The 27,037-nt window shown below is 35.5% G+C and overlaps 1 protein-coding gene across 1 annotated transcript in view; it reads right to left on the reverse strand.

The window, feature by feature from the left end:
• Nucleotides 1-27,037, reverse strand: part of LOC125649614 (uncharacterized) — a 31,018-nt gene that overhangs the window by 1,527 nt on the left and 2,454 nt on the right. Inside the window, exons 2-21 of the mRNA XM_056166845.1 lie at nt 23,533-23,630; nt 22,468-22,552; nt 21,728-21,813; nt 21,298-21,373; nt 18,542-18,604; nt 17,445-17,514; nt 17,168-17,286; nt 15,617-15,706; nt 15,150-15,230; nt 14,927-15,043; nt 14,534-14,707; nt 13,307-13,406; nt 4,158-4,318; nt 3,690-3,789; nt 3,371-3,591; nt 2,821-2,979; nt 1,951-2,047; nt 1,557-1,772; nt 1,350-1,448; nt 1,013-1,118 (exon numbers count right to left, since the gene is read on the reverse strand). Coding sequence (XP_056022820.1) covers nt 1,013-1,118; nt 1,350-1,448; nt 1,557-1,772; nt 1,951-2,047; nt 2,821-2,979; nt 3,371-3,591; nt 3,690-3,789; nt 4,158-4,318; nt 13,307-13,406; nt 14,534-14,707; nt 14,927-15,043; nt 15,150-15,230; nt 15,617-15,706; nt 17,168-17,286; nt 17,445-17,514; nt 18,542-18,604; nt 21,298-21,373; nt 21,728-21,813; nt 22,468-22,552; nt 23,533-23,630 — 2,318 coding nt within the window. The remainder of the gene's footprint in view (nt 1-1,012; nt 1,119-1,349; nt 1,449-1,556; nt 1,773-1,950; nt 2,048-2,820; nt 2,980-3,370; nt 3,592-3,689; nt 3,790-4,157; nt 4,319-13,306; nt 13,407-14,533; nt 14,708-14,926; nt 15,044-15,149; nt 15,231-15,616; nt 15,707-17,167; nt 17,287-17,444; nt 17,515-18,541; nt 18,605-21,297; nt 21,374-21,727; nt 21,814-22,467; nt 22,553-23,532; nt 23,631-27,037) is intronic.

Raw genomic sequence — 27,037 nt, forward strand, 5'->3', positions numbered from 1 at the left:
ACAAAATGATGATAACCCACGTGCAAAACGGTTAAATGACAATTGTTTTGCCTCAGAGTAGAACGACGCTTTGTCATTGGATAAAACGGGTCATGTGATTGCCGTCTCAATTTCTTTAGACAGCAAGTAGCAAAATGCAATATGGCGCCCAGAACGTCTTTTAAATTATATTGCTTTCTTATACATATTTAGATATTAAACATATTGGTCCTCGACAAAACAAATCACTTGGTTTCTTACTGACTGTCTACAGAAATCTGTGCTGTCAAAGTTCATATATAGAAGGCTCGGCTGAACAACCCAACAAATTTAACAACCGCATTTCTGTAGAAAGTCAATAAGAAACTAATACGTAATATTGTGTTTCAAGGCATAACCGTTAGGGACGGACTCAGACGCGTAAGCCATTCTTAGCAGTCAGCTCAGAAGACCATTTTACTTGATATTCAAGATTGATTTCCGCGTCGGAATCGCAATATGACCCATTGGACTGTGATTTTCTTTTCTCTGTGTTGAAACTGGCAGAAGAAAATGTTTGCAAGAGGAAAGTTTTGTTGCCTTCTGACATGACAATTAACGTAGAATGTACTTTTTTCGCGGTCATTCTTCAGACTGGTTTGATTGTCCATATCCTGATGACTCAATGGATTGAAATGATAAACAAATTTGTTCTGTATGAAAATTACTTGAAATGTACATTAAATGCTTATTTATTCGATAAATACTCGTGAAGTCCTGTTAAATGCACACGGGACCATAGGGAGCAATTTCAAATGGGGGGTTGGAGACGAAATACACGTCTATGAAACATCTCGTTTCTACGATAATTTGCATCTCTTTATAATCAATTTAATTTCGCAATGTTGGCGACAAACTCTGCCGTCTTCTTTATTCTTACATACAGTCTATACATAAGTGAGCTTCGCTCTCGCGATTCTGAGAAGCTACCATCCACAGTAAAACTCAAAGGCATGCATGCGGATGGTTATATTTGATAGAAAATTAACAGCACCTCTTTTTTCTTCTATAAACGAATATGGCTGCTAAAAGCACCACCACCAAAAGCACAGCACCACCCACAACAAAGCCAGCTATTTCTCCTTTAGGCAGTGGTTCCGCTGGAGAACAAAAAGTTAAACCTGTGACTTATAATATAGATACAATGTCATGCAAAAGAACTTAGGCATCTCTCTCTCTCTCTCTCTCTCTCTCTCTCTCTCTCTCTCTCTCTATTTCGAATGAATATGACAATTCACACGAACAGCTTTCCTTTGTAATCGTGGTTGTAGGAGCTTTTAGGCCAAACTAATACTGTTGTATTTCAGGAGTCATAAACTTAATGAACTTGCATTTCTGAGCCCCCGCCGTTGGACCTGAGGAACTACCACCAACAGAAGTTTCTGTGATTACACTCAGCACGCTGTATCGAAAGCCACCAGCATTGATATCTGGAAAATAGTTGGTAAAAGGATGATCATGTCCGATCTATTTATTATATTAATACCTACAGTTTTAGCCAGACTTCTATATGCTGCCGGTGTAGTTAAGAATCATACCATTTTGTAGTTCCTTGTTGATTGCCCTTGCTAGTTGAGATGCTCTCACGCCGTCTGTATCTACCAGCGCCACCTGGACAACACCCTCGTCGATTTTAGAGGTGATCACTTGGATGTCTTTATATTCTGCTCTTCCGTCGATAACATTTCTGCGAATACCGTTCAACAAGGTATCGAACCGGAATCCGGAACCATATTTCATTACTACGACGCCACCTATTAAACGAGAGAGCACCTAACGATGATATTCACGACTTTTCCGAATGTGTCTGCAAAATAATTGGCGCAGTATTTCATAGACACTTTTAATTTGTTACTGCTTTAGCGTTATATATAAGAGAATGGTACTAAAAACTACTTCCATGCCTGACAGAAGACTGCAATAATTACACACCACATATGTCACAGCAGTGCCCTATCGGCTTCAATGGTGTACGGCATTGTGCTTTTGTGCATCGTTTTTGTTGTATTGCGCATATGCGGCTCAGCAACTGTGAAAATGAAAGAAAAAATGAGCAAACTCACATACCCCACGCTCCTACATTGCTTGACAATGGTTCACATAATGAATGTTAATGTTATGCATTACTGCAAGAACAGGACAGATGAGCTCGAAATTCTAAGTTCAAAAGGAGCATAACTTCCAGGAAAATTATTGAATCAGAATTTCCTGGGAATATGCACATCCATACAATGTTATTAACTACAGAAATTCTGTTGAGCGGTCTCAGAGGAGTTACGCTGACAAGAACAGGACAGACGGACTCGAAATTCTTAGTTCAAAAGGAGCATAACTCCCAGAAAAATTATTGAATCAGATCGAATTTCCTGGGAATATGCACATCTACACAATGTGTCCTTATTAGCTACAAAGTTACACGAAATTCTGTTAAGCGGTCTCAGAGGAGTTGCGCTGACAAGAACAGGACAGACGGACTCGAAATTCTACGTTCAAAAGGGGCATAACTCACAGAAAAATTATTGAATCAGAATTTCATGGGAATATGCACATCTACACAATGTGTCCTTTTTAACTACAAAGTTTCACGAAATTCTGTTGAGTGGTCTCAGAAGAGTTGGGCTGACAAGAAAGGGACTGATGGACGGACGGGTCAAAAACATTATACCCTCCGCAACGTCGATGCGTGGGGTATAATAATATTTGTATTTCACAGGCGTGTAGAATTTCATGCCGTCCGTAGTCTCATGAACATACACCATTTAAAAGATAAGAAACTGGAATGAGATACATCGTTCCACCGACCTCCTTCTGGTTGTTCCCACACTGACATCCCGTGGGGTCAGTACAGGGGCGTCTCAGGATGGTGACGGTAGATCTCTGGCCGTTGTTTGCGGGTAGAGGAAACATCCCTTTGCCTTGGTCAGTGGACAAAAAAGACTGAAATGTGGCTGTAGTATATGCCTAGAACAATAACGCAATTGTTGTTAATTCATGATTTATATTTTACGGTCGAAAGTGTTAAAAAAAATTCAATAAACCCTTTGACATACATGTATAAAGAAAACATTGCTTGGTTTTGGGTTTGTGTGTGTGTGTATTTCACATTATGTACAATGGCTGTAGTTCATAGAGAAGAACTGTACCTTAATTATTCATGTTTAAAGCACCACCCTGGTAGAATAGATATAATTACTTCGCCTTAAGCCTCGGATATTATTGAAGAATACTCATTTCGGTTTCGAGGCACTGTTAAATAAACTCAACCTTGGGGGTTATTTTCCAATAACTTCCTCATACGCAGTCATTTCTCCAATAAATGTTGTTAGAATTCCTAACTCGGAAATGTTTATACCTTTCCTGTAATTTTGAGAGTGTTGATCTTGACATCAAGGCCCGTCTCCAAATTAACGTAGAAAGAATTCCCAGATGGGTAGACAACATCGTCATTCATGCATGGCACTTTCTCAGAATCCAGTCTTGGAATGACCTTACAATCGCCAGTCTCCGAGTCCGTTTCGCACCAGTTGCTGGCATCGAACCAATCTCTGGGATACGTTACGTTAAACTCAACATCTTCAAAGAAATTACAATCGTTTAACAATCAATGATCATCAGTGTTATCAAAATGTACCAGTTCTCGATATTTAGAAGAAAAAAATTCCAGCACGTACCAGAAGAGTACGGTGTGCAGGTGGCGCTGTGATCTGGCTGCTCAGTAAAACCGAGTACAACATTGGCGCCGAACACTACTTCGCCGTTAATGGGCATGACCTAAAGGGAAAGCTACTGTGAAAATCTTCTGTGACTAAAACGTCTCTCTCCCAGACTACCGCTAATTTAATCAATCAGCACGTCAGACAATCAGTTTTGGGTTGTCGGCTTTAATCAAAGAGATAAATATTTGATTTCCTTTTTTTTTTTTAAATGTGTAAATGTATTGATGGTTTATGATTGAATATATACGTTTCCATTGTTTTTACTTTGATATCTTTACCAATTGAAATGATAGTCATTTACCCATGAATGTGAACAAAGTGCGTATGAATCTTGATAAACGTGTGACTATTTTAACGGCTGAGAATATTCCGACAGAAATGAAAGTAAAATGTAAATATAACAAAATAAGTTTCTTAACTAACCAATTCTTTGACAGTGGAATTGACTTGTAGAAACACCGCCGCACTCTCCTCGTGGATGACCGCTACATCGTTGCCACAAGGCGGACGCCCAGCGTTCCAGTTCGCGGGGTTGCCGAAGTTGGTATTGGACAGCCATCTTTTGAACGCACAGTTACAGAAGCCTTTCGATAGAAAGCTCATTCAAAATAGACAGATTAATGTAAATGTGAGTTTCATTTGAATCATGTGGGTTTTCCCCCTGGCTGGTTTCATTTTACCAAGTGAAAATTGAGTGAAATATCAGTAAATTAAAGTACAAGTAGTCTAACTTTTATACCGATTTTCATTTAGAAATTAAATTTATTTATATTGTACAAATTAATATAACATTATCAAACGATGGTTGATTTTCATTTGGAAATTAAATTCACCAGAGAGGACGATGCACTTCATGTTAAACCTCGACAAAATTCTCATCGATTTCATTCTCATTTAATTTACAAATATATACACAATACATCATACATGTATTTCTTTTTAAATTCACGACTCACCAAAGCAGAGTAACAGCAATATCCAGCGGTCCATGTTTCCGCCCCCAGTTGGATTTGTATGTTGAATATAAATATTCTATTTATGAACTGTACCATGCTGTACTTCGCAAGAATACTAATAAACCCCATTTTAATGTCCCATCAACATCATTACCTTGCGGATGATAACACTTGTCGGCACGTTTTACAATCCTTATCATCTCCTTTAATAACCTAAAACAAAATGAATTCATGATGCAGTATACCGCGATAGGATGTTCAGGTAGAGGAGTACTCAGAAGAGCCGAGGAAAATTTTACACATTGTTTTAATAAATTCATTGACACGCAAAAACATCAAGAACACTAATTATTTATATACATGTATCATAATGTAAATGACTCGTAAATTCACCATCTCGGATACCCACCTTATGGAGATGAGTAAAGGGCAATATTAAATGGGCTACAGTTTTTATTTTTTATAGGTTTTTTTTCAAAGTTCCAACTGTTTAAAACCGAGTTCAACATGATTATGCTTATAAATCACGGATTCTTCATGATTATGCTTATAAATCACGGATTCTTTATGATCATGTCATGATGTACGTTTCTTAACTCCAAACTGCGGTGGAATTAGAAATTAGCTATTCACTTACATAACTTTTAATACTGCTCATTGTAAAGTAGATGATATAAAAAAGAGTCGCGAACTATAACCTTCCGTCAACATTCGGAAATGTTTGTTTCACAAAAATGTGCAAAACACTGTTTTGTGCTTGATAAACTAGAATTAATACAGTTTACAAAGCCCAAAATTACGCATATAAAAGGTACATGTATTATGACAACACTTAAATCCCCGGAATTAAAAAAGAAATAGACATGACATGATGGTCCTTCGGGAAAAAAAACCTTTCTGGACAGAGGTTCCGATTAAAGTACGTGACAGAACCACAGACCCACTCGTACGGTCTGGATCATCCCAATGTTTGTGCATACTCCCATAAACGTTTGAAGACGCTCATAAACTTAAGCCATAGAAGCTAATGTACCTCCACTGAAAGAAAAAACAGATTTGGTGATCAGAACGTCTTACCTCCGGTAAAGATCGTCCCATCGTTTTTCTGAAAATTGTTTTATTGGAAACAAACTTTATGACCTTGACCATATTTGACCTACTTTTGAAAAATCTGGCATTGGTCATATTTCACCCATATAGACTGTAATTGTGGCAAAACCTTTCACCTGTTCTACGTGTATGATATTTATTTGACCTTTTACATTGACACTGCTCTTTGACCTACTTAAAACAGAAACTTTATTACTGTCAATGATTTTGAGAAGCGGTCGTAGAGACTTAAATGTAGCCGTGTGAAAATTTTGTAAATAACTTTTAAGTTTTATGATTAAAAAGAATTGAATTTGCAATTGATAAGATTGTATAATAAAGTTCTACTAGAAACTTATGCCAAAACAATGGCAAGCAGCTTTGATTTTATTTAATTTCCAATTTGATGTAATTAGTATTTTCCCGCCAAAAGTTTATTGCATGATGAGATCTATAAAGAGGAAGTTATTATGCAAGCAATTAGAAGGTCAGTCAGAGGTGAAGCTAGTAGAATCTTGATGAGATTGGGACCTGGTGTTAGAATTAAGGCTGTTCTAGAGAAATTTGAGAGTGTATATGGTACAGTTGATACAAAAGAAGAATTACTTGCAAAATTTTCACACGGCTACATAAGTGGTGAGGGCATTTACGTCATTCATTTTTTCAACTGGATAGGTTTCAGTAATAGATGTGTAATATGTTTGCACCAATGGGATCAGTATTGAACCACTAAATACTTAGTTGTAGCATCCTGTGCAGTTGTGCTCAAAAGCTCAGGAGCTAACTTTCAATAAGGTAGTTATAGCTCCTGAGCTTTTGAGCACAACTGCGCAGGATGCTACAACTAAATATTTAGTGGTTCATTACTGATCCCATTGGTGCAAACATATTGCACATTTATTACCTATCCAGTTGAAAATGTTTGTGTCAATTCAAATTTTGAAAGGGTTTGGCGGGGACTATATTTTGGGGCGGAGGGATTGATTAATCAAAAAGTTCTAAATCTGCATGATATTATAGTTTCTGTTTCTTCCAATGCAAGGTGAAGATAACGAACAGTGATCAATCTCATAATTCCTACAAGCAATACAAAATAGATAATTGGGCAAACACGGACCCCTGGACACACCAGAGGTGGGATCAGGTGCCTAGGAGGAGTAAGCATCCCCTGTTGACCGGTCACACCCGCCGTGAGCCCCATATCCTGATCAGGTAAACGGAGTTATCCGCAGTCAAAATCAGTGTGCCAAGAACGGCTTAACAATCGGTATGAAACACGTCAGACAGCATTTGACCCAATGCGAGGTTGTATTGACGAACGAGATCGTTATAACGACCAATATATCTTCTATTTTTATACCCCTATACGTGTATTTTAGTTTTACAATTCATTAAAACATGCAAGACCCCAAACAAGAAAATGCACTAATAAAATACTTCGTGAGTCTGTGACCTGTGACAAAATTCAACTCTAAATACCCAGTATTAATGACATATACAAAACTAAAATTGGCAGAGGCGAAGCAGCCATGACATAGCGCTAGCACGACCTCTACCAAAAGATTATACAAGTAGTTGAGACTTGGAACTAGTTCAAATGTTGTAATTTATTAAATTTGGTTGATATATTTTTTCAAAACAGAACACCGATTTTTAAAAACTTAAATTAATTTACTCGAAATTTTATGTAAAAATTCGGTATTTTCACCAATGATTCAAAAATTTGATCTCGAAGCCCTACTTTTTAAAGTTATTTTAAATTTTAAGACAAGGCCTTGAAAATTATGTAAAATTTTAGAAATTGACATTACTCCTGATATGTCCTTTTAAACTCTCAAATTTGAAATAATATTTAGTCGTATATCAAGTGCAAAAAAGTAATTATTTATTTGCATTTCTTGTATTAAACTTTTTTTAAAAATCTGTATTGTTAAAAGATATGATCATGCATCTATTTCATGAAATGATTGATTTGTGTTGCTTATTTAAGAAAAAAGATATCATTTTTGAGTGTTATTGGGATGTTGACACCAACACACAAATCAAGTTTAATTGAATAAATCTCGAGTCAATTTTAAAAGCAAAAAGGTCATGTTTAGAACACCGTAACTCAATAGCAAGCTTTGTGATTCCAGTTTTTCTTTAATTTCCTAATTCTACTTCAATGTAGAAATGAAAAATACACCCCCCCCCCCCCCCCAAATGACATTACTCCAAATCTCGGGTGCGAACGTCTTTAAGTCATTAGAGTGATTGTGCCTATTTTATATGTTGTTTTAACACTTTTTCTTAAGACCGTGGAACATTATTACAGGCAAGATTAGAAATATACAGCGGTCTTTACAGTCATAACAGTTGACGTCATTCTGGTCTGAAATTGTAGTTTTTGATATGAATTTCGATCCACTTTGAAATATCACATAAATGAGAATCCTAATAATCAGGCGAAACATGTGATATCTGCTGGAATACATTGATACTTGTGATAAATTGTAAGACATTTATTTGATTACCCTAACTCTTTTCATGATGTATTGTATGTCGCTTCCACAGGCATTTGTTTCTGTTAATAAGTTATGACGTCTCAGTGTATACTAATAATATAACAACGATGCTAGCCTAACTACACCGTGATGATAATGTTATTAGTATACAGACGTCATAACTTATTTACAGAAACAAGTGCTTCTGGTCGCTTTACAAAACTCAATAAATTAAATCAGCGAGGTTTTAGAGGCGATCCTTGTTGATTAACTTGTGTTAACTTTTCGAAGATAATTTGTAATGAACGGGAATTCCATTTTTCATTTACCTATTAATTCCTGTTGTTTTTACGGTATACAATATACATGTATCAATATATATTTCAAAAGGGTATCGGACCATTATCTACGTTTCTACATATGCCTTTTCTATGTATAGAAGGCCACATATGGTGGTATGGGACACCGCGCTCCATTATGTGATATACATTTCGTACTTCCTTTCGAAGTCGAGCTCAACTTTTTAAAAATTATCTATCTCCATCAATATTTATCCATAGAGTGTCAGTACAGCTTTTGGGATAGTTCGCAAGTTCGGATCTCGCGCAGGGTTTGCTGTTTGAAGAAATTTATAAACATTATTGTATTCTTTTGGCAAATTTTGAAAGCCGTGATTATCCATTCAATCTAATTAAAATCAGACTTCTTAGATCCGCGCCGTATACTCTGCCTATTGAAGCCATTGTGAGCGTATTCTAGGATCTGCTTTTAATTAGATTGCATGTTATCCATTGTATTTTTTTTATACATGTAATTGCAATTGGGTTAAATTCAATTTCGATCCAATGTTTTGATAATACTTTAATTAGAGAAGGTGGCTGATTAGTGCATTGCATTATTCTTCCCCGTTGTCATTCAAAATATTACAAAGCACATAACACAAATTGATCTTGTATCTACATCTCATTTTCACGTTCGTCTGAGCTGAATCTCCAATTCACGTTCATCTGCGCCGAATCTTCAATTCACGGTCGTCCTCGCTGAATCGCATTTGTCCTTTGTCACGTTCACCATGTTGCCACTTAATGTTCCGAGGTCTTATGTATCATGTACATACATGCAAGTTCGTGACTTTGAAATACTATCTTTTTTTTGGTTAGAAATGGCCATAGCTTTTGATATGTTGGGAGTAATTAAGGACTTTCATATTTCACACGAAAAGACATCGAGAATGGTACATGTACAGCAATATTTGGACGTGTGACTGAAGTTAACCTTAGATCTACTTTTCAAAAGCTTTAACATTGAAGTGGAAGTTTCTAATTGGCACCAAAACATATGACCTTGTCCTCTGATCAACTTAACCATCATCTGATACTGACCTTTGACCTATTTCTGCCAAAACTTCATAAATGGTCACGAGAGTTTTCGAGGTATCAGTGGGCTTTCGTATTTCACATGTGTAACCTACTATCGAGTGTATTACACGTATCTCTGGTCGTTATAAATCAGGAGATGTACTTTATAATCTATTTACAAATACATAAAGTATTTTACGTCGAGAAGTTATCTAGAAGCCAATGTACCAAGAAATATTTTTTTTACATTAGCAAGATTTAGAACAAGTAATTACAGATTATTTATAGAGACAGGCAGATGAAATGATGTATCCAGAAATCAGAGAATTTGTACTTTATGTGAAACTGTTTCATTACATCATGACTTGTTCGGCTTTAAGTGACAGTAGAAAGTTTTATTTACCTTCTAAATATACAAACAGGCCAAATGTCATAAAATTCTTTAATTTGTTTTCATGTAAAAAGGTATCTATTACGAGTAATCTATAAATATAATTCGCAAGAGTTACCCTTCCAGGTTAAAACTTTATGAACTGTACACTCTTGCAATGCATTGCATCAGTTGAAATCTTTGTTTAATATTGTGTGTATATGTATATCTTATCTATGTTGTTTAGTGCAATATGAGAACTGAATTGAATTACATGTATTAGAGGGCTTTCGTAATTCATATATGTAACCATCTATCGATTGTCTTATACCAACTGTGTAAATTTCATCACGTGAACATTTCTATGCTCATGGCCCTGTTGTTTTTACTTTATGATAAATTGGAAATATAGCATAATTATATCGAGGTCCAAGGACCTCAATTGTCATCCGATTATTACTAAATGAAAAACTTGTTTTATGTTGATAAAGCTACAGTGGCAGCTGTTAACCTCGGAGAATGGAAATGTGGTCAATCAAATAATAAAATGCTTTCTTTGGTTTGTTAAACAAGATATGAAGGTCGCAAACATTGCAGAAAAAATGCACTTGACCCGTGTTAAAGGGCTCCATTAACCACCAAAATTTTCGTAGAGGCTGGAAATGAGATTATGCACCCACATTTCTTACAATCATGCAATCTGCTCGATTTCCAACAGCAGATTAAAGCTTTTTAAAATTTTACTTATTTATAAAATGTTCCAGTGTGCGTGTTGGAGACGGATACAGTGATGCTTTCAAAGTGAGAGTAGGTGTACATTAGGGTTCTGTATTGAGCCCGCTGCTCTTCATCATCGTCCTGGAAGCCTTGTCACTCGAGCTGCGCATTGGCTGCCCTTGGGAGCTCTTGTACGCTGACGACCCTGCCATTGTCGACACCTCACTAGAGGCACTAGTTGAGTCACCACCTGGAAGTACATGTAGGGCATGGAAGCAAAGGGTCCAAGAGTGAACATGGGAGAAATCAAAGTAATGATTGCTGGACCAAACCTGAACTCCCCGAGATCAGGAAAGCAGCCTAGTTCGGTATGCCTTAGTGGAACAGGAAGAAACTTTATCTTGTGCACCAATTGCTCTTGCTGGGTTGACAAGAACTATAGTAGAATTAAAGGTCCACTCGTACCGGACCAACAATACTCATGCCCATGCTGTATGGACACAGCAAGACGAACAGACAGTAGGGAAGTAAGCGAGGTTGAAGGTGACACACTTGACGTGGTAGCTGACTTCTGTTACCTCGGAGATACCATGTCTTCCGGCGAGGGTGTGAGCTTGCAGCCATAGCATGGTGCAGGTCAGCCTCGAAAAATCCTTCCTATCCTCACTAACAAGCAACTCCCTGCTGCAATCAGAGGTCAGGTTTACTCCAGCTGTGTGAGGAGTGTCATGCTCTATGGTTCTGAAATGTGGGCAACATCAGCGAGCACCGTCAACGTAACAACAGAGCCATGATAAGATGGACCTGCCTGGTCAAGCCTAGAGATGACATCCACTTTGACTCTTCTATCTAGGCTCAAAATAAGAGACATTGCTGAAGTTCTCCAATTGGGCAGGCTGAGATGGCTTGGACACGTTGAGGGCAGCACAAGCTGGATCTCGCAGGTTAGATACGTTAACATTACAGCACAGTGGGGTCAAGGCAGACCAAAGCTTTCTTGGGACAAACTCGTGAAGCGTGATCGTGTAGCCCTGAACATGGACTCTACCAACCCAATGGATCGCCAGGTGTGGCGAGGAAGACTTCACTCTTGACAGACAGACAGGCCACACCCTTGACATGAGGATTAACCCATGGCCGGTATAATCAAAACTGGTTGATGATGATTCCAGAACCCAGCCTTTAAACCAGAAACTTAAGAATTTCAGTTTGGTTGAGATCTCCTTGTTCATTTCAGTTTGGTTGAGATCTCCTTGCTCACCATTCCCATCCACACAGTTTATATATTAGGTGTCCAGGAGTAGTGACATTTTTTAAAAACTTGCACAATTTTTCTAGATTTTGACCTGCCTATAAACTAACACCTAAACTGAAACCATGAAATGATTAAATGTTTAGCTTCCCTTTCTTAACAGATAATAGATATTACTTTATTCCAATGTTTAGCACCAAAGAGCATGACAAAAAAAAAGACAATACAAAAAAACGAAATGTCCAAAAACACAGTACGTACATGAATTTTTTATTTAGATGAATGTATAAAATCTAGAATGTATCACAATAAATCATTTGAATGTTTTATCAATGTACCACTATAATAGATGACACATATATATGTACCAAATTTGGTGAAAATTGGCAATGTAATTTTGGAAAAGTTGTTAATGGATGATACAGGACAAAAATAAATGGCAACAGGTCTAGGATGACCAACTAATGAATTTTTTCAAGCATTGATAGTCACCTGAGTGAGTTTTTTTTCAGAAGTCTCGCCTCCACAACCTTTTATTGACTGAATGAGACAGATACTGTTTTCATGCCTGTAGTGACATTGACGTCAATGACCTTGACAGTCAATATACCAGATACACGTATGTCTACCGGTGATAATCATTTCTAAAAAGTTATTTACAATTATATTGTAATAAATGTGTTTCCTCTTTTTTTTTTGGAAATCAGCCAACTGCAAGTGCATTTTGTGAAAAGGGTGCGAGTATATATAATTAATGCAGGAGAAAAAGGACTCTATTCTGAACATACAAGTATAAATGCTGAGAAAAGGCAATCTATTCTGTAGTAAACAATTTTCATTTCCACTAAAAAATAAAAATGTTGAAAAATCTTGTACATATATGTATAAAAAAAAAAATCAAGATTTTTCTAATCTTTTTAAATCAACAATCTGAATTTATACATGTATATAAAATGTAAGTAACAATTAAAAACCTGAATACTTGACTACACAGTTTTAAAATTAATATTGCATAATTCATTTGATTGAACACTGTAAATTGCACATGTTGAGGAGGACAATTTAAAAAATTGCAAATAAATTTTCAAATCAACAACCTTAAGAAAAACAACATTTGGCATTACATGTAATATTCAAACTTTAAATGAAATTATATATGCAATACACCGGAAAAAAAGCATACAGGTTTTTTTTTCTATCACAGAAATGTTAGTCACAGGGACAAGAAATTTGAAATTATAAATCAATATATCCGCATATTAAAAGAATTTCTGATCACATATTTTATGGGGGTTGTTTTGGTGAATGGAATATAAGTTTTCAGCAGGATGAATTAAATATATAAGCGGCATCCTTTCGAAATGGCTTCCTTAATGGTTTCAGTGGGCACGCTCTCCGCACAAAGGTTCACAAAGGCATACAGATGTTTGAAAGCATATCCAAATTGCTGAAACAAAGTAAAATTCAATTATACTGAGCATACAGAATCTAAGCAACTAAATATTCAGGGAATAACAAGAGGCCACCTTATCTGTCACCCAAGTATAAGTTTGAAGTATCACAAGCAGCAAGGGCTAGGAAATCAATAGTAATTTTCCTGTTCTGCATATCTAAGCTAAATTCTAATATTCAGCAGCAGTATAAAACAAGATGTGTTTTTTTAAAAACAAACATAGATGCCTCCAAAATTGTCCATGCTGATGAAAGACTTTACACAATATACAATTATGGACTGTTTAGCATGGAGACATCACAAACTATCAGGTCTTGATAGGGTTATCACCCAAGGGCGCCTATATAGTTTTATTATCCTAAAGAATCTGAACATTAAAAAAAACTATCGTACATTTATTTACTTGTACCATGTATCTTTTTTATTTAAAATATCAAAAAAAATTTATTCAAAATAACTTTCTCTTTAGAAAATTCTGATAAATTTTCAATAGTTTTTGAGGGGTGAAATCAATGTTACCCTCAACTACATACATTATTTTGTTTTATACTCAATGTCCTACATTTACTATGTAGGACATTATATACTATAATAATATGGTGATGAAAGCAAAACATAGAAGTTTGAGAAAGAGAAAGCTTTCAATTGTGACATCATAGAAGAATGACGCAAAAACAAAATGTCAAACGTAAACATTTCGTAACGTATTTCAAAACAAAAACGTAAACAACAAGTGAAAATGCAAAATTGCATTAGAATGGAAATAATTTTTTTTATTTGTCACCGTTAATGTTGATATTAGACTTGAAATATTGTTTACCCGAAATTTGTTTCAATGTCATTAACAGTTTGTGCACATTCAGAACTTCTCCAAGCATTTAACCTATAGGGACACTTGCATACTGTGTTTATATCATGCTGCAAAATACTGTCTTGCAAGAGAAATAATTATTTTCTTTATAAAAAGCTATGTTGCAAGGAGTGAAACTTTGTTATTTCACCTTCATTGTCATTCCTCGATTGAGTAAAAGGATGTAGACTTAAAATTACACTCACAAAAGCTCGTATTGCTTTAACGTCTCCTGTCTTTAGAAGACAATATAATACAACTGTAAACACACCTGTCTGAGTTCCAGCTGGGAACAGGTATCAGCCAAATGTTCCACTACTGCTTTATAACACTCAGGCCTAGCCAGTCCCATCCGTGAATTCAGGATGCGATCCACCTCTGTGTTATCATGGTTTTTTGCTATGGAAACAATCAACTTCACCAGGGGTGCAACTTTTCCTCGTCTCTATAACATTAAACAATGGCAACTCTGAGGGATTGTCTGTCACTGTATTCAAATAGCAGCAACTTGTACAAGACATATTGATCTAAAGTGCTCATTGCTACAAGTCCTCATTTGAATCTGAATAGTTAGAAAACAACTCCTTCTTCAAACCCCAAAATACATTTAGAACTATACAGATACACAGTTAATTGCAGTATGTTACTCAGTTAGTCTACATACCATGGATTCCTGTGCGATTTTTTCAGAATAGTATTTCCTTTCCTCGGCTGTTGTGGAAAGTTTGAATAGATTCATATTGATGTGTAGATCAACATCCTCTGAGGGAACCGCTCCAACCTACATTGTATACATACATGTATATATACAAAAACAAAGCCATACAAAATGTACATATTACAATCTTTCAATATGCACTTTTAAAGAATTGTTTTTTCATACATACATTTGGGTCAGGGATGGGCACGAATATTTGATTGGACTGGGCTGATCCTTGGAATTCAGATACTTTTAATGAATCCATTTTCTATAAATGAAAAAAAAAAACCTCTTGTGAATAATTACATTAATCACATTCAGCTACTAATGTTGTCTGCATTGTAATATTGAATATGTATGGATATCATCATTCATTGGAGTGTATGGTTAAAGTGTGCAGCAGAACCAGCTGTAGTTTGAGCAATCACATGTACATGTATGTAAATCTGACCCTAGAGACCTTGAACTTATTACACTCAGATGAATAGTTTCATATCAGGGATTTAAGTCATCTGACTATCCAAAGAGTGGGAGGAATGCATGCCCAACTTAGCCTTCTATATTTACTTTAATCATATCTTTCTTTATCATCCTTGACATGTTAAGTGCATACAATGCAGAGTGTGTATAAGAGGTATAAAACCAATATATTACCATGTCTCCAAATTGACAGACTGTGCTGGTGTTTGTCTCCTTCTTAACAATCTTGAATTGTTTTTCAATTGTCTCCTCGTTCAGATTTTCCTGTCAACATAAATAGCTTGTAATAGTACAATATCTATTCATTTTATTTTTTTGCCTTGTCCCATAGTATTGGATCACAATGTTCTTTTTCAGTTTTTCATTTTCAGTCAGAAAATTAAATTATGTACTGCCACACATTACTCTTACAAGAGCCTAGAGTGTCACATCATCATGCTGCTTATATACATGTACGCAGTATCAGAAAAACATTTAAATACTTAAAATATAACAAGAAGTCCAAGGGCCACATCGCTCACCTGAGTTACCTTGGCCCATATCTGAAGACTTTCCATATATATTTGCATGTAAAGCCTTAGTCCGTATTGTGGCCCCAACCTACCCCTGGAGGCCATGATTTTTACAAACTTGAATCTGCACTATGTCAGGAAGTTTTCATGTAAATCTCAGCTCTTCTGGCTCATTGGTTCTTGAGAAGATGATTTTTAAATATATTCTCTATTTATGCTCAAGTAAAACTTTGATCCACTATTGTGGCCCCAATCTACCCCAAGGAGCCATGATTTGGACAAACTTGAATCTGCACTATGTCAGGAAGCTTTCATGTAAATCTCAGCTCTTCTGGCTCATTGGTTCTTGAGAAGATGATTTTTAAATATATTCTCTATTTATGCTCAAGTAAAACTTTGATCCACTATTGTGGCCCCAATCTACCCCAACGAGCCATGATTTGGACAAACTTGAATCTGCACTATGTCAGGAAGCTTTCATGTAAATCTCAGCTCTTCTGGCTCATTGGTTCTTGAGAAGATGATTTTTAAATATATTCTCTATTTATGCTCAAGTAAAACTTTGATCCACTATTGTGGCCCCAATCTACCCCAACGAGTCATGATTGGTTCTTGAGAAGAAGATTTTTAAAGATTTTCCCTATATATTTCTATGTAAAACTTTGATCCCCTATTGTGGCCCCAACCTCCCCCTGGAGGCCATGATCTGAACAAACTTGAATCTGTACTATGTCAGGAAGCTTTCATGAAAATTTCAGCTCCTCTGGCTCAGTGGTTCTTGAGAAGAAGATTTTTAAATGACCCCACCCTATTTTTGCACTTTTGTGATTATCTCCGGGGGCATGGCCCTTTATTTGAACAAACTTGAAAGCCCTTTACCCAAGGATGCTTTTGACTAAGTTTGGTTACAATTGGCAGAGTGGTTCTTGAGAAGAAGGTGAAAAGTTTACGACGACGCCGACAACGACAGACAACGGACAAATTTTGATCAGAAAAGCTCACTTGAGCCTTCGCCTCAGGTGAGCTAATAAAAACAGAAACAAAGTGAATAACATGGAATAAAAGTATCACCACTGAACCTGTAGCTAGCTGAGTATTGGCACACCACTGACTAGTCTCATTCCAATGTGTATCCTTCTCACTCTTATAGAGATCAGATTCTTCTACACAGACAGGCTTTTCTAACTGATACACAAGAAGTAGGTAAATTTACCTTGTCCGAGTCCTCCATCCACTTGACACTAAAAACATCTCCAAGATATGTCTTCCTCTTCTTATCAAAGTAGCAGGCGTAGGAGGAAGTGGTGGCATTAGATGCCGTCACTGCCAAAACTGGAAATAACAACGAACAATGAGAGCTCTCAGACAGAGAAACTGACAGAAAGTCAAAAGGTGGAAATTTATAACTTTAGGTAATTTACGTTTTTCAAGGCAAGAAAACAAACTTTTAAGAATTGGAGACACTCAACGTGCAATTGCTATACACTCACTGTTTCTGTTTTTAGCCAGCAGATACTGGAACATTGATCCAGATTCACACGCCTCCATGTAAAACAGCAACTGAGAATATATGCAGAATATATGAACATGATTAGAATGAATCCACTATATTGTCACCAAATTTAGAATACAGAACATCATTTTGAATACATCTAAGATCTTTGAAGCACTATTTTATTTAACAGTTATCAATATCAATCAATTTAAATTTGTATGCAAAAGCAAATTTTCCCAGTAAACAAATATAGTTCTGTCACCAGCAATAATTTGAATGCCCTTTTCTTGTAGATATTTGTCAATGCAAACCAGACATTCATAGTATGTAAAGTACATGTACTTTTAATAGACAATACATACATGTACACTGTATGTATCATAAATTATCAATTCTATCTTTGATTTTTTTCAAAATAATGAGGGCATGAACTGTGGCACTTCATGCTGGAACGTTGTGAAACACAGCAGCCTGAAAAGTACGCTGGCAAGAAGCATGGCAGTTCATACCCTCATGTAGTTTCAAAACTGAAGTTTTATACTTCTTATATTTACATTTTACTTTCATTTCTGTCAGAATTCACAGCCATTAAAAGCAGATATTACTATATTTATCTGTATTCATACGTACATTAATGTTTACAACTGCATTGCATTCATATGAAAATGGCTATCATTGTAGTGACATCAATTACAAGCAAAAACAATGGAAATGTAAATACTGATCAATGAAGAGTAAAATGTACTCAATGTAAAGGCTTGTGTACAATATTACTGTGAACCACCATTTTATTTCTGACATCTTTTTTGTGGAATCATTTCAATACAATGGGACTAATTTTCATGGATTGTTAAGACTACAGTTTTGTTAGGGTGTGACAGTGGATATATCAATATACGGTTTCTGGACATTGAAACATATTAACATACAAATTGTACATTTCATTGTGGTTTGAAATTCATGGATAGGGGTAACCCACTAAATGAATTTGTGATTATACAAATAGGAAACTAAATATATTCATGACACCTACAAGTAATAAAATTGTGGTGCGTCATACTTTTAAAACAAAATATATGAATAACAACATACCTCGGCAAACTTTTTGTCTTTATGCATGTTATCAAGGGTTTCTATCAAGTCCATGGCATGCAGCTAGAAGATGAAATCGGGGCATCAAGCAATGTCATATTGAAATATGTCACATGTATATTTTGAAATTTAGGGAAATCCACATACTTCCTGATATACACCATTAAAATAAAAGAGAGCAAATTAATTCCCTTTATTTCAATTCTCTTGCAAGAACATTGGTAGATCCAGAACAAGGGGTGATAAATGGGTGAGCACTGGAGTTATTACATGTACAACAACACCCCCACCCCCTCCTTCTCCCTGGTCTGGTATGAAGAGAGAAAGAGTCGAGATCAGGGATAGTAATATTTCAATATTTTGTCTTAAATGTTTGTTGATCATTGGCAACATGAGAATTGAATCACCCAACACTAATATTATGTACATGTGCTCAAGTGACTTTAACATGTGTGTATGGTGTGGGGAAAATTGACAAATGACAGTAAATATCAGAGACAGATTATGTGAAACTGACAAATGACAGTAAATATCAGAGACAGATTATGTGAAACTGACAAATGACTGTAAATATCAGAGAAAGATTATGTGAAACTGACAAATGACTGTAAATATCAGAGACAGATTATGTAAAACTGACAAATGACTGTAAATATCAGAGACAGATTATGTGAAACTGACAAATGACAGTAAATATCAGAGAAAGATTATGTGAAACTGACAAATGACAGTAAATATCAGAGAAAGATTATGTGAAACTGACAAATGACAGAAAATATCAGAGAAAGATTATGTGAAACTAACAGTAAATATCAGAGACAGATTATGTGAAACTGACAAATGACAGTAAATATCAAAGACAGATTATGTGAAACTCACAGTTAATATCAGAGACAGATTATGTGAAACTGACAAATGAGAGTAAATATCAGAGACAGATTATGTGAAACTGACAAATGGCAGTAAATATCAGAGACAGATTATGTGAAACTCACAGTAAATATCAGAGACAGATTATGTGAAACTGACAAATGACAGTAAATATCAGAGACAGATTATGTGAAACTGACAAATGACAGTAAATATCAGAGACAGATTATGTGAAACTGACAAATGACAGTAAATATCAGAGACAGATTATGTAAACTGACAAATGACAGTAATATCAGAGACAGATTATGTGAAACTAACAGTAAATATCAGAGACAGATTATGTGAAACTAACAGTAAATATCATAGAAAGATTATGTGAAACTGACAAATGACATTAAATATCAGAGACAGATTATGTAAACTGACAAATGACAGTAAATATCAGAGACAGATTATGTGAAACTAACAGTAACAAGAGGTACTGTGATCAATGCTCACTAAGAATACCCCCCGCTTACCCCAATCTCCCAAAGGGTGTTGGTAATAGGTATAAACTACCTCTTTTCTGAGTGTAAAAAACAAATGGCATGACAAACTGAACCATATTGCTACTTCGATGTCCAGTGCGCATGACCTTTGACATTTTGACCCCAAAATCGATAGGGAACATCTTCATCCCATGGGTAGTCCATATGTATGATATGGTGACTGTAGGTGGAAAGGATAACGCTTTAGAGCCCGGAAACCATATTGCTACTTCGATGTCCAGTGCGCGTGACCTTTGACCTTTTGACCCCAAAATCGATAAGGAACATCTTCATCCCATGGGTAGTCCATATGTATGATATGATGACTGTAGGTGGAAAGGATAACGCTTTAGAGCCCGGAAACCATATTGCTACTTCGATGTCCAGTGTGCTTGACCTTTGACCTTTTGACTCCAAAATCGATAGGGAACATCTTCATCCCATGGGTAGTCCATATATATGATATGGTGACGGTAGGTGGAAAGGATAATGCTTTAGAGCCCGGAAACCATTGCGTCTACAGACGGACGGACGGACAACCCGATTCCAGTATACCCCCCCACAACTTGTTGCGGGGGGTATAAATATTAGAGACAGATTATGTGAAACTGACAAATGACAGTAAATATCAGAGACAGATTATGTGAAACTGACAAATGACTGTAAATATCAGAGACAGATTATGTAAACTGACAAATGACAGTAAATATCAGAGAAAGATTATGTGAAACTGACATATTGGACAGGAGGTCCATTAATAAATTAAAGAAGATTAAGTCTTTCTTTAACACTTTCAAATTTGGGGTTTTACGGGGGCTTTATCAAACATAGTCCTCTATACTTATTAAAGCTGAGGCATTGATTACCTCTGGTCTGATGTGTTTGATATTACTGATATGTCTTGAAGCAAAAAGGGGAAATAATAAATTTTCATAGTTTGATTGTGTACTTCAATACATTTTGCCACATATCTTTCTCCCATATGTAATTTTGGACACTGAAAATCACAAAATTAACCCCTACACAAAAACTATTTTACAATTCTTCTCAGTAACAGTGAAGTCAGAAACACATGACAGGATCTCCTACCATCACATGAATTAGCAACACTCTAATAACCTTCTCCGATTAGGACTGTCCATATCATAAATGAAAAAATGTTTCACAAATTTCAGCTGAACTCAGTCTGAGATAGTATATCTTACTGACCCCCACTCCCTCCCCGTGTATGATGCTAACTCTTTTTTAAAGCCTCCTCTGACTCCCGCCAGAAAATCTCTAAACCCTTTCCTCAGTGTGTATCATACATTTATGTTTTACAAACAAGAGTCCAGAGAAATATACATGGATACTTACAAACACTCTTCCAAATGCTACAATACCAGGACCACCATGGTCAACAAAATTTACAAAGACGTTGTCATTAGGGCCACTGCAATAATGAAAACAATCATCAAATTATCAGGTGCAAGTGCATTCCATTTAAAACATGAAAATATTCTAAACTTTAAAAAAAAATCCATTACATGTACTTCTATTAATGGTATGACATACTGTAGATCACTTTGATTTTGTCGTACCTATTTTCGAGTAGTACGTACAATGATGTATTTATTCGAATCATTATTTATTGCTTATGAGTAAGAGTCTAGCTTTCTCGAGAACTAAATGTTTGCAAATGGCTAGTCTCGCGAAATTGTGCATATAAGTGTTTTTGCAAATAAAATGTGATTTACAACATAGTCTTGGATAGAAGTACAATTGTCAAGATTAAAGTAGCACTCACCTGTCAATAACTTTTCCTGACCCAATACCCAAGAGTTCTTCTTTTTTACCTTGTAGAACTTTCAAGAAAATGTCTGGGAGAACTTCCTGTGAAAGAAATCAACTATCATGGTTGAATTTTGTGTTCGTGACTGATACGAACAAATTATATAACCTCTTTACTATGAAAAATTTAAATCTCTCTCAGTAATTCTACCAAGAAATGATATTTTAATATCAAATTTGATTGAAGGTCACTTTATTTTCACTCTAAGATTCATTTTTCTTCATTTTTTTTTTAATGCATTCCAGCATGGTTTAGAATGAAAAAACTTTTACGTCCTAGTTGACAGCCAAATGCCCCTTTGCGAAAATGTGCACGTGTTGATCATTGCTATTGGTTAGAAGTATCTTAAAAGATTAAAACATTATTTCTTATTTACAGTGTACTTGTACACTAAAATGTTAGTTTGAATCCACCCCATCCCACCCCCGGTGATCATATAATCTCGGCTTAGTCTACATTAGATATATGGAGGTTTAACTTGTGATAAGGCATATTTTCTAATCTTAGGGGGTAATGACTTTACTCTGTATTACACATAAACCTGGAATACATCAGTTGTCATGGCTAGAAAAAAAAATAACTAAACAGACATGAAGGAAGTGTCCAACCCATCTTGAAAGTAACCAACTCAAGAAGGAAGTACTCATTAGAAGGAAGTAACAGAGAAGGAAGTAATCAGATTGTTAATATTCTACCTTTAATCCTGTGTAATCCTTTGGTACGCCATGGTAAACATCATCACCATCGGGTCTGTTGATAATTTTACCCGGGGTAGGATTCCTGCATTGGACAAAGAGAAGTATATAGAACTAATGAGCATCACAATAACAAAGGCACTGCATTCCCTGACAACTGGGTGTGTCTATCAACACAACAATAAACATTATGTATTTTATATTAATGTTATGTTAACGTAGTTCCACCCTTCTGTGACGTCATAACGATTTTCCAAAGTCAATGATTTAATAAGATTCACATGTATCCATGACAGGAACATGAATTTTGTTGGGAGTCTTTTTCAATAGTTATTGTAAAAAATATTGTTAACCATAAAATATTTCAAAAGTCTAAGTTGTATATGAATAATCAATTCTATGTTTCAAAATATTAAATCCAAGGGCAATAACTGTTTTCATGAAATTATTTATCAAGTCCATTATGTCATAGATTTCCTTGATTTTTCACAAACATTTTGTATATTTCTTAAAGAAACAGTTTCATGAAATTGTTATGAATACTATTACATCGTTTCAACCAGATATTGAGAAATTTTGATAATGCTGCAATTTTCTGACGTTGATATAGGTACATGTATATATGTGCAGATTGATTTAAAAAATTATTAATACCGCAACATACTTATCTTATCATTTTCATTTGTTACTAAGATATACTATTTGAAGAATCAACAATCAAATATAACATTGAATCTATAATTCTAGATGGGTGGAGTTACCTTAAGTGGCAATTAGAAATGAAATATACAGCATTAATATCTGCCCATTGCATTGTGACGTGAAATATTTTGGCTGTAATGAAAATCATGAATCCTTTATATTTCATTTTTTGCCTCTTAATCATCTGTCAACTTTACTATGAGGAAAATAATGAGAAATACCAGTACTTTAATAGTGTGAATGTCAGGTGTTTACAGATCTTGGTGTATTTCACACAGTGACTTACCCTGTATGTAATGGAGCTGAAACGTTTCCTATAAAATTTAATATGATTTATCATATTAGCTGTTAATATTTACTAACATTTTATTATCTGCAATGTCGTCCACCATCATGACAACAATTTGTTCATCTGGTATTCCATGATTTTTCAGGATTTGGTAGGCATGACACACATCAGCCTAAAATAGAAAATATTTAAAAATGTATTAATGTCGAATTAAATTTTAAAGTACATTTTAATTTCATTGTAATTGAAAAATTGATTTTGACCAATTACATCTGTCAGGAACCCTGGCAACCTAGTCCATAATACTCAACAATGGTCAACATCAAGATTCTTACCATGAGACCAATAGAGCTGGTCCGAGCTACCATAGAGAGAGGGGGAGGGGGTTTACAGATCAAGGGTTGTGCACTCTATTTGGTGGGGGTGGGGGGATGAATAGGACTATAGATTTGCCTACCCAACCAGATCAACTATAATTGTGGTTTTATTTCATAAGTAAGTGTATTTAGTGCAAGAATTCTAATGCTCAAAGTTTGAGGAAAATAATATTAAGAATCTGAATTCTGATATGAATAAAGATGGCATAATTTTTACCACCAGTTTCAGTATTTTGATGTAAAGGCTTATTTTTCATAAAGATATAATTTATCATTTAGAAAACAACATACAACTTTATACTTGTGCCATAAATTTGGCAAAAAGTTTGCCACTGCCGCCAAAAAAAGTTGAAGCACAAAAGTTCCACTACTCCTGTAAAATGTGTAGAATCAAAATTGCAATGGAATATTATCAACTAAATATGGTGACTAACAATCCTACAAAATATGAAAGAAATCCGTTGAGCGGTTCGGAGGAGTTGCTTCCACAGAGTGTTCCTAATTGTAGCATGTACAAATTCAACAAAGTCCCATAACTCCTTTAAATTTTATCAAATTAAAATAGCAGCACAATGCGATCAACTATATATGGTGACTAACAATCCTAAAAACTTTGAACAAACTCTGGTGAGCAGTATTTGAGGAGTTGCGGTCCACAAAGTGTTCCTATAGTGTAGCATGTAGAAATTCAACAAAGTCCCACAACTCCTGTCAAATTTGTTGAATCAAAATGATGGCACAATATGATCAACTACATATGGTGACTAACAATCCTAAAAAAAAATTGAAGAAAATCTGTTGTGCAGTTTCTGAGGAGTTGCGTCCACAAAGTCAAGTGGGACAGACGGACGAACGAAAGGACACCGGTATTTCTATGTACCCTTCCGCGTTGCGGTGGGGAACAAAAATTTAGTACCAAAAGAAAGGTCTTGTCACAAGAAATGTAGATATTAAATATGAGTGCCCTATCAGATGATATGGGCAAGGTTAGAGTTTCAGACAGACAGAGGTCAAAAACAGTCCACGGTAATACCACCCCACCCCCCCCCCCCCCCCCCCCCCCCACCTCCACAGCAGGGGACAACAATTAGAACAAACTTGAGTCTGTACTACCACAAGATGCTTGCATATAATTCATCATGATCCTGTTACTCTTGAGGAGAAGATTTTTAAAAGATTTTTCCTATCCCCATGCAAAAATATTATTCCCTATATTGTGGCCCCACCCTACCCCCAGGGGCCATGATTTGAACAAACTTGAATCTACACTATGTCAGGAAGCTTTCATATAAATTTCAATTTTTCTGGCCCAGTGGTTCTTGGGAAGATCTTTAAATGACCAATGACCCTATTTTTGCCTTTCTTTGATTATCTCCCCTTTGAAGGAAGTATGACCCTTCATGTGAACAAACTTGAATCCCCTTTACCCAAGGATGATTTAAGTATGTTTGATTGAAATTGGCCTAATGGTTCTGGAGAAGGAGATGAAAATGTGAAAAGTTAACAACAGACATGGACAAATTCAATCAGAAATTCAATAGCTCACTTTGGTGATATATAAATTTCAAGTCAACTGAATGAATAATTACATTGCTCTGCAGCTATATCAATTATTGTAGAATAACCCCGTAGAGGTCAAGTGATTTTAAAAGGAAATCTCAATCACAAGGGAAGTATACTCTTCAACAATTCTGACATGAGGGTTGTCATATTTCTGTTCTATTACATAATTTCTGTAACAATCTGTGTACAGCTCTTCAGTATAAAAACAAACGCCATTTAAAAGATGTCATGGTGGTTATTGGAAATCTACACCAGCAGCTTCCTCTGATGTCTACGATTAATAGAATTTATCAAAGCCACCCATTACATTACTCCCTCCTCAAAGTTCAGTGACAGTCTGAATCCCTGCCCAAGGAGCCAAGAAATTTACAATAATGGAAGAAGGCCAACTGATCATCTTTAGTACAGTCAGTTCTAATTTGGCATCAACAGCAGAAAAGATCAGATTTAATCATTACAGATATTCCATTTTGGCCTCGCCCTAGAGACTGAACTACCTGCTTTACAGGTCATGAATCTGCAATTATGATAGAGGGCTTCCTGCTTTGCATTACTAAGCATTCAGTTTTCCGTTCAATTGTACAGAACTAGAGAAGAAGATTTTTGAAATTAGTCAAATGTTGGCAATTTTTGCTCTGCCCCTTTGGCCTCTGAAGTCATTAGATTTACAATTTAGGCCCCCCTTACCCTAAAGAGACTTTATGACAAATTTGAAAAGAAACAGTTTAGTGGTTATAATGAAGAAGTTAAAACTGTGTAATTGTTGATGCATGACAGACAACAACAGACAGATGCTGATTGATTGATTGCAATAAGTCACCTAAGTAATTCAGGTTACTGTCAGCCAGATCCAATATAGCGAATGTTACCACCAGCCTATGAGTTGGTCTATTTAGTAACCAGCCCTACTATCACTTTACCATCAAACAATATTGCATGTAGGTTGTCTTAACATCTACAAAATTTCATATTTCAAATTGATGATTTTAAAAATGCAGACCAATTTATGACAATGTAGACTGCATTTTAAATTATATTTTTTAATTTGAATTTTTTAATTCCATTAGATAAAATTTGGTCCTTAAAAAATAGTATATTTTCCTCATTAATTATTGCTACAAATATAGAAATCATTTGTATAGTGTACCTCCCACTTAAAACGAACTTGAAACCTTTCCCTAATTTATTCACAAGAATCATAACAGCATGCTCTTGAATTAATTCTATTTGATTAAAGATACTTAAAGTCATATCACATGATGTGCTGTATGTCTTCATTAACATAGGTCAACACTGGGTGTAGGCCATATCATAATATAATGATAAGATTTATCAGCTTTGTAACTGGTACATGATAGAGTTTCAAGTTGTAAATGATATTCTATGTTTTAGCTATCAACATGCACGTGATAATGATACAAGCTAAATATCTATTTATACATTTACCAAAATCGATCTTACTAATTGCACTAATATAAACGTTCATTTGTGGAATTAAGAAATCTAAACAAAATATTCTTTGGAATTTTTTTGAAATAAACATTTACTTTCTAGGCAACATTTTTCAAAATCTAGATGTGATATCCTAAATCTTATTAATTGTAGAGGCAGATCCACATATTTTCTAAAGAGGGTATAT

This window comes from Ostrea edulis, chromosome 5, assembly GCF_947568905.1.
Source record: "Ostrea edulis chromosome 5, xbOstEdul1.1, whole genome shotgun sequence".
NCBI classification, from domain to species: Eukaryota; Metazoa; Mollusca; class Bivalvia; order Ostreida; family Ostreidae; genus Ostrea; species Ostrea edulis.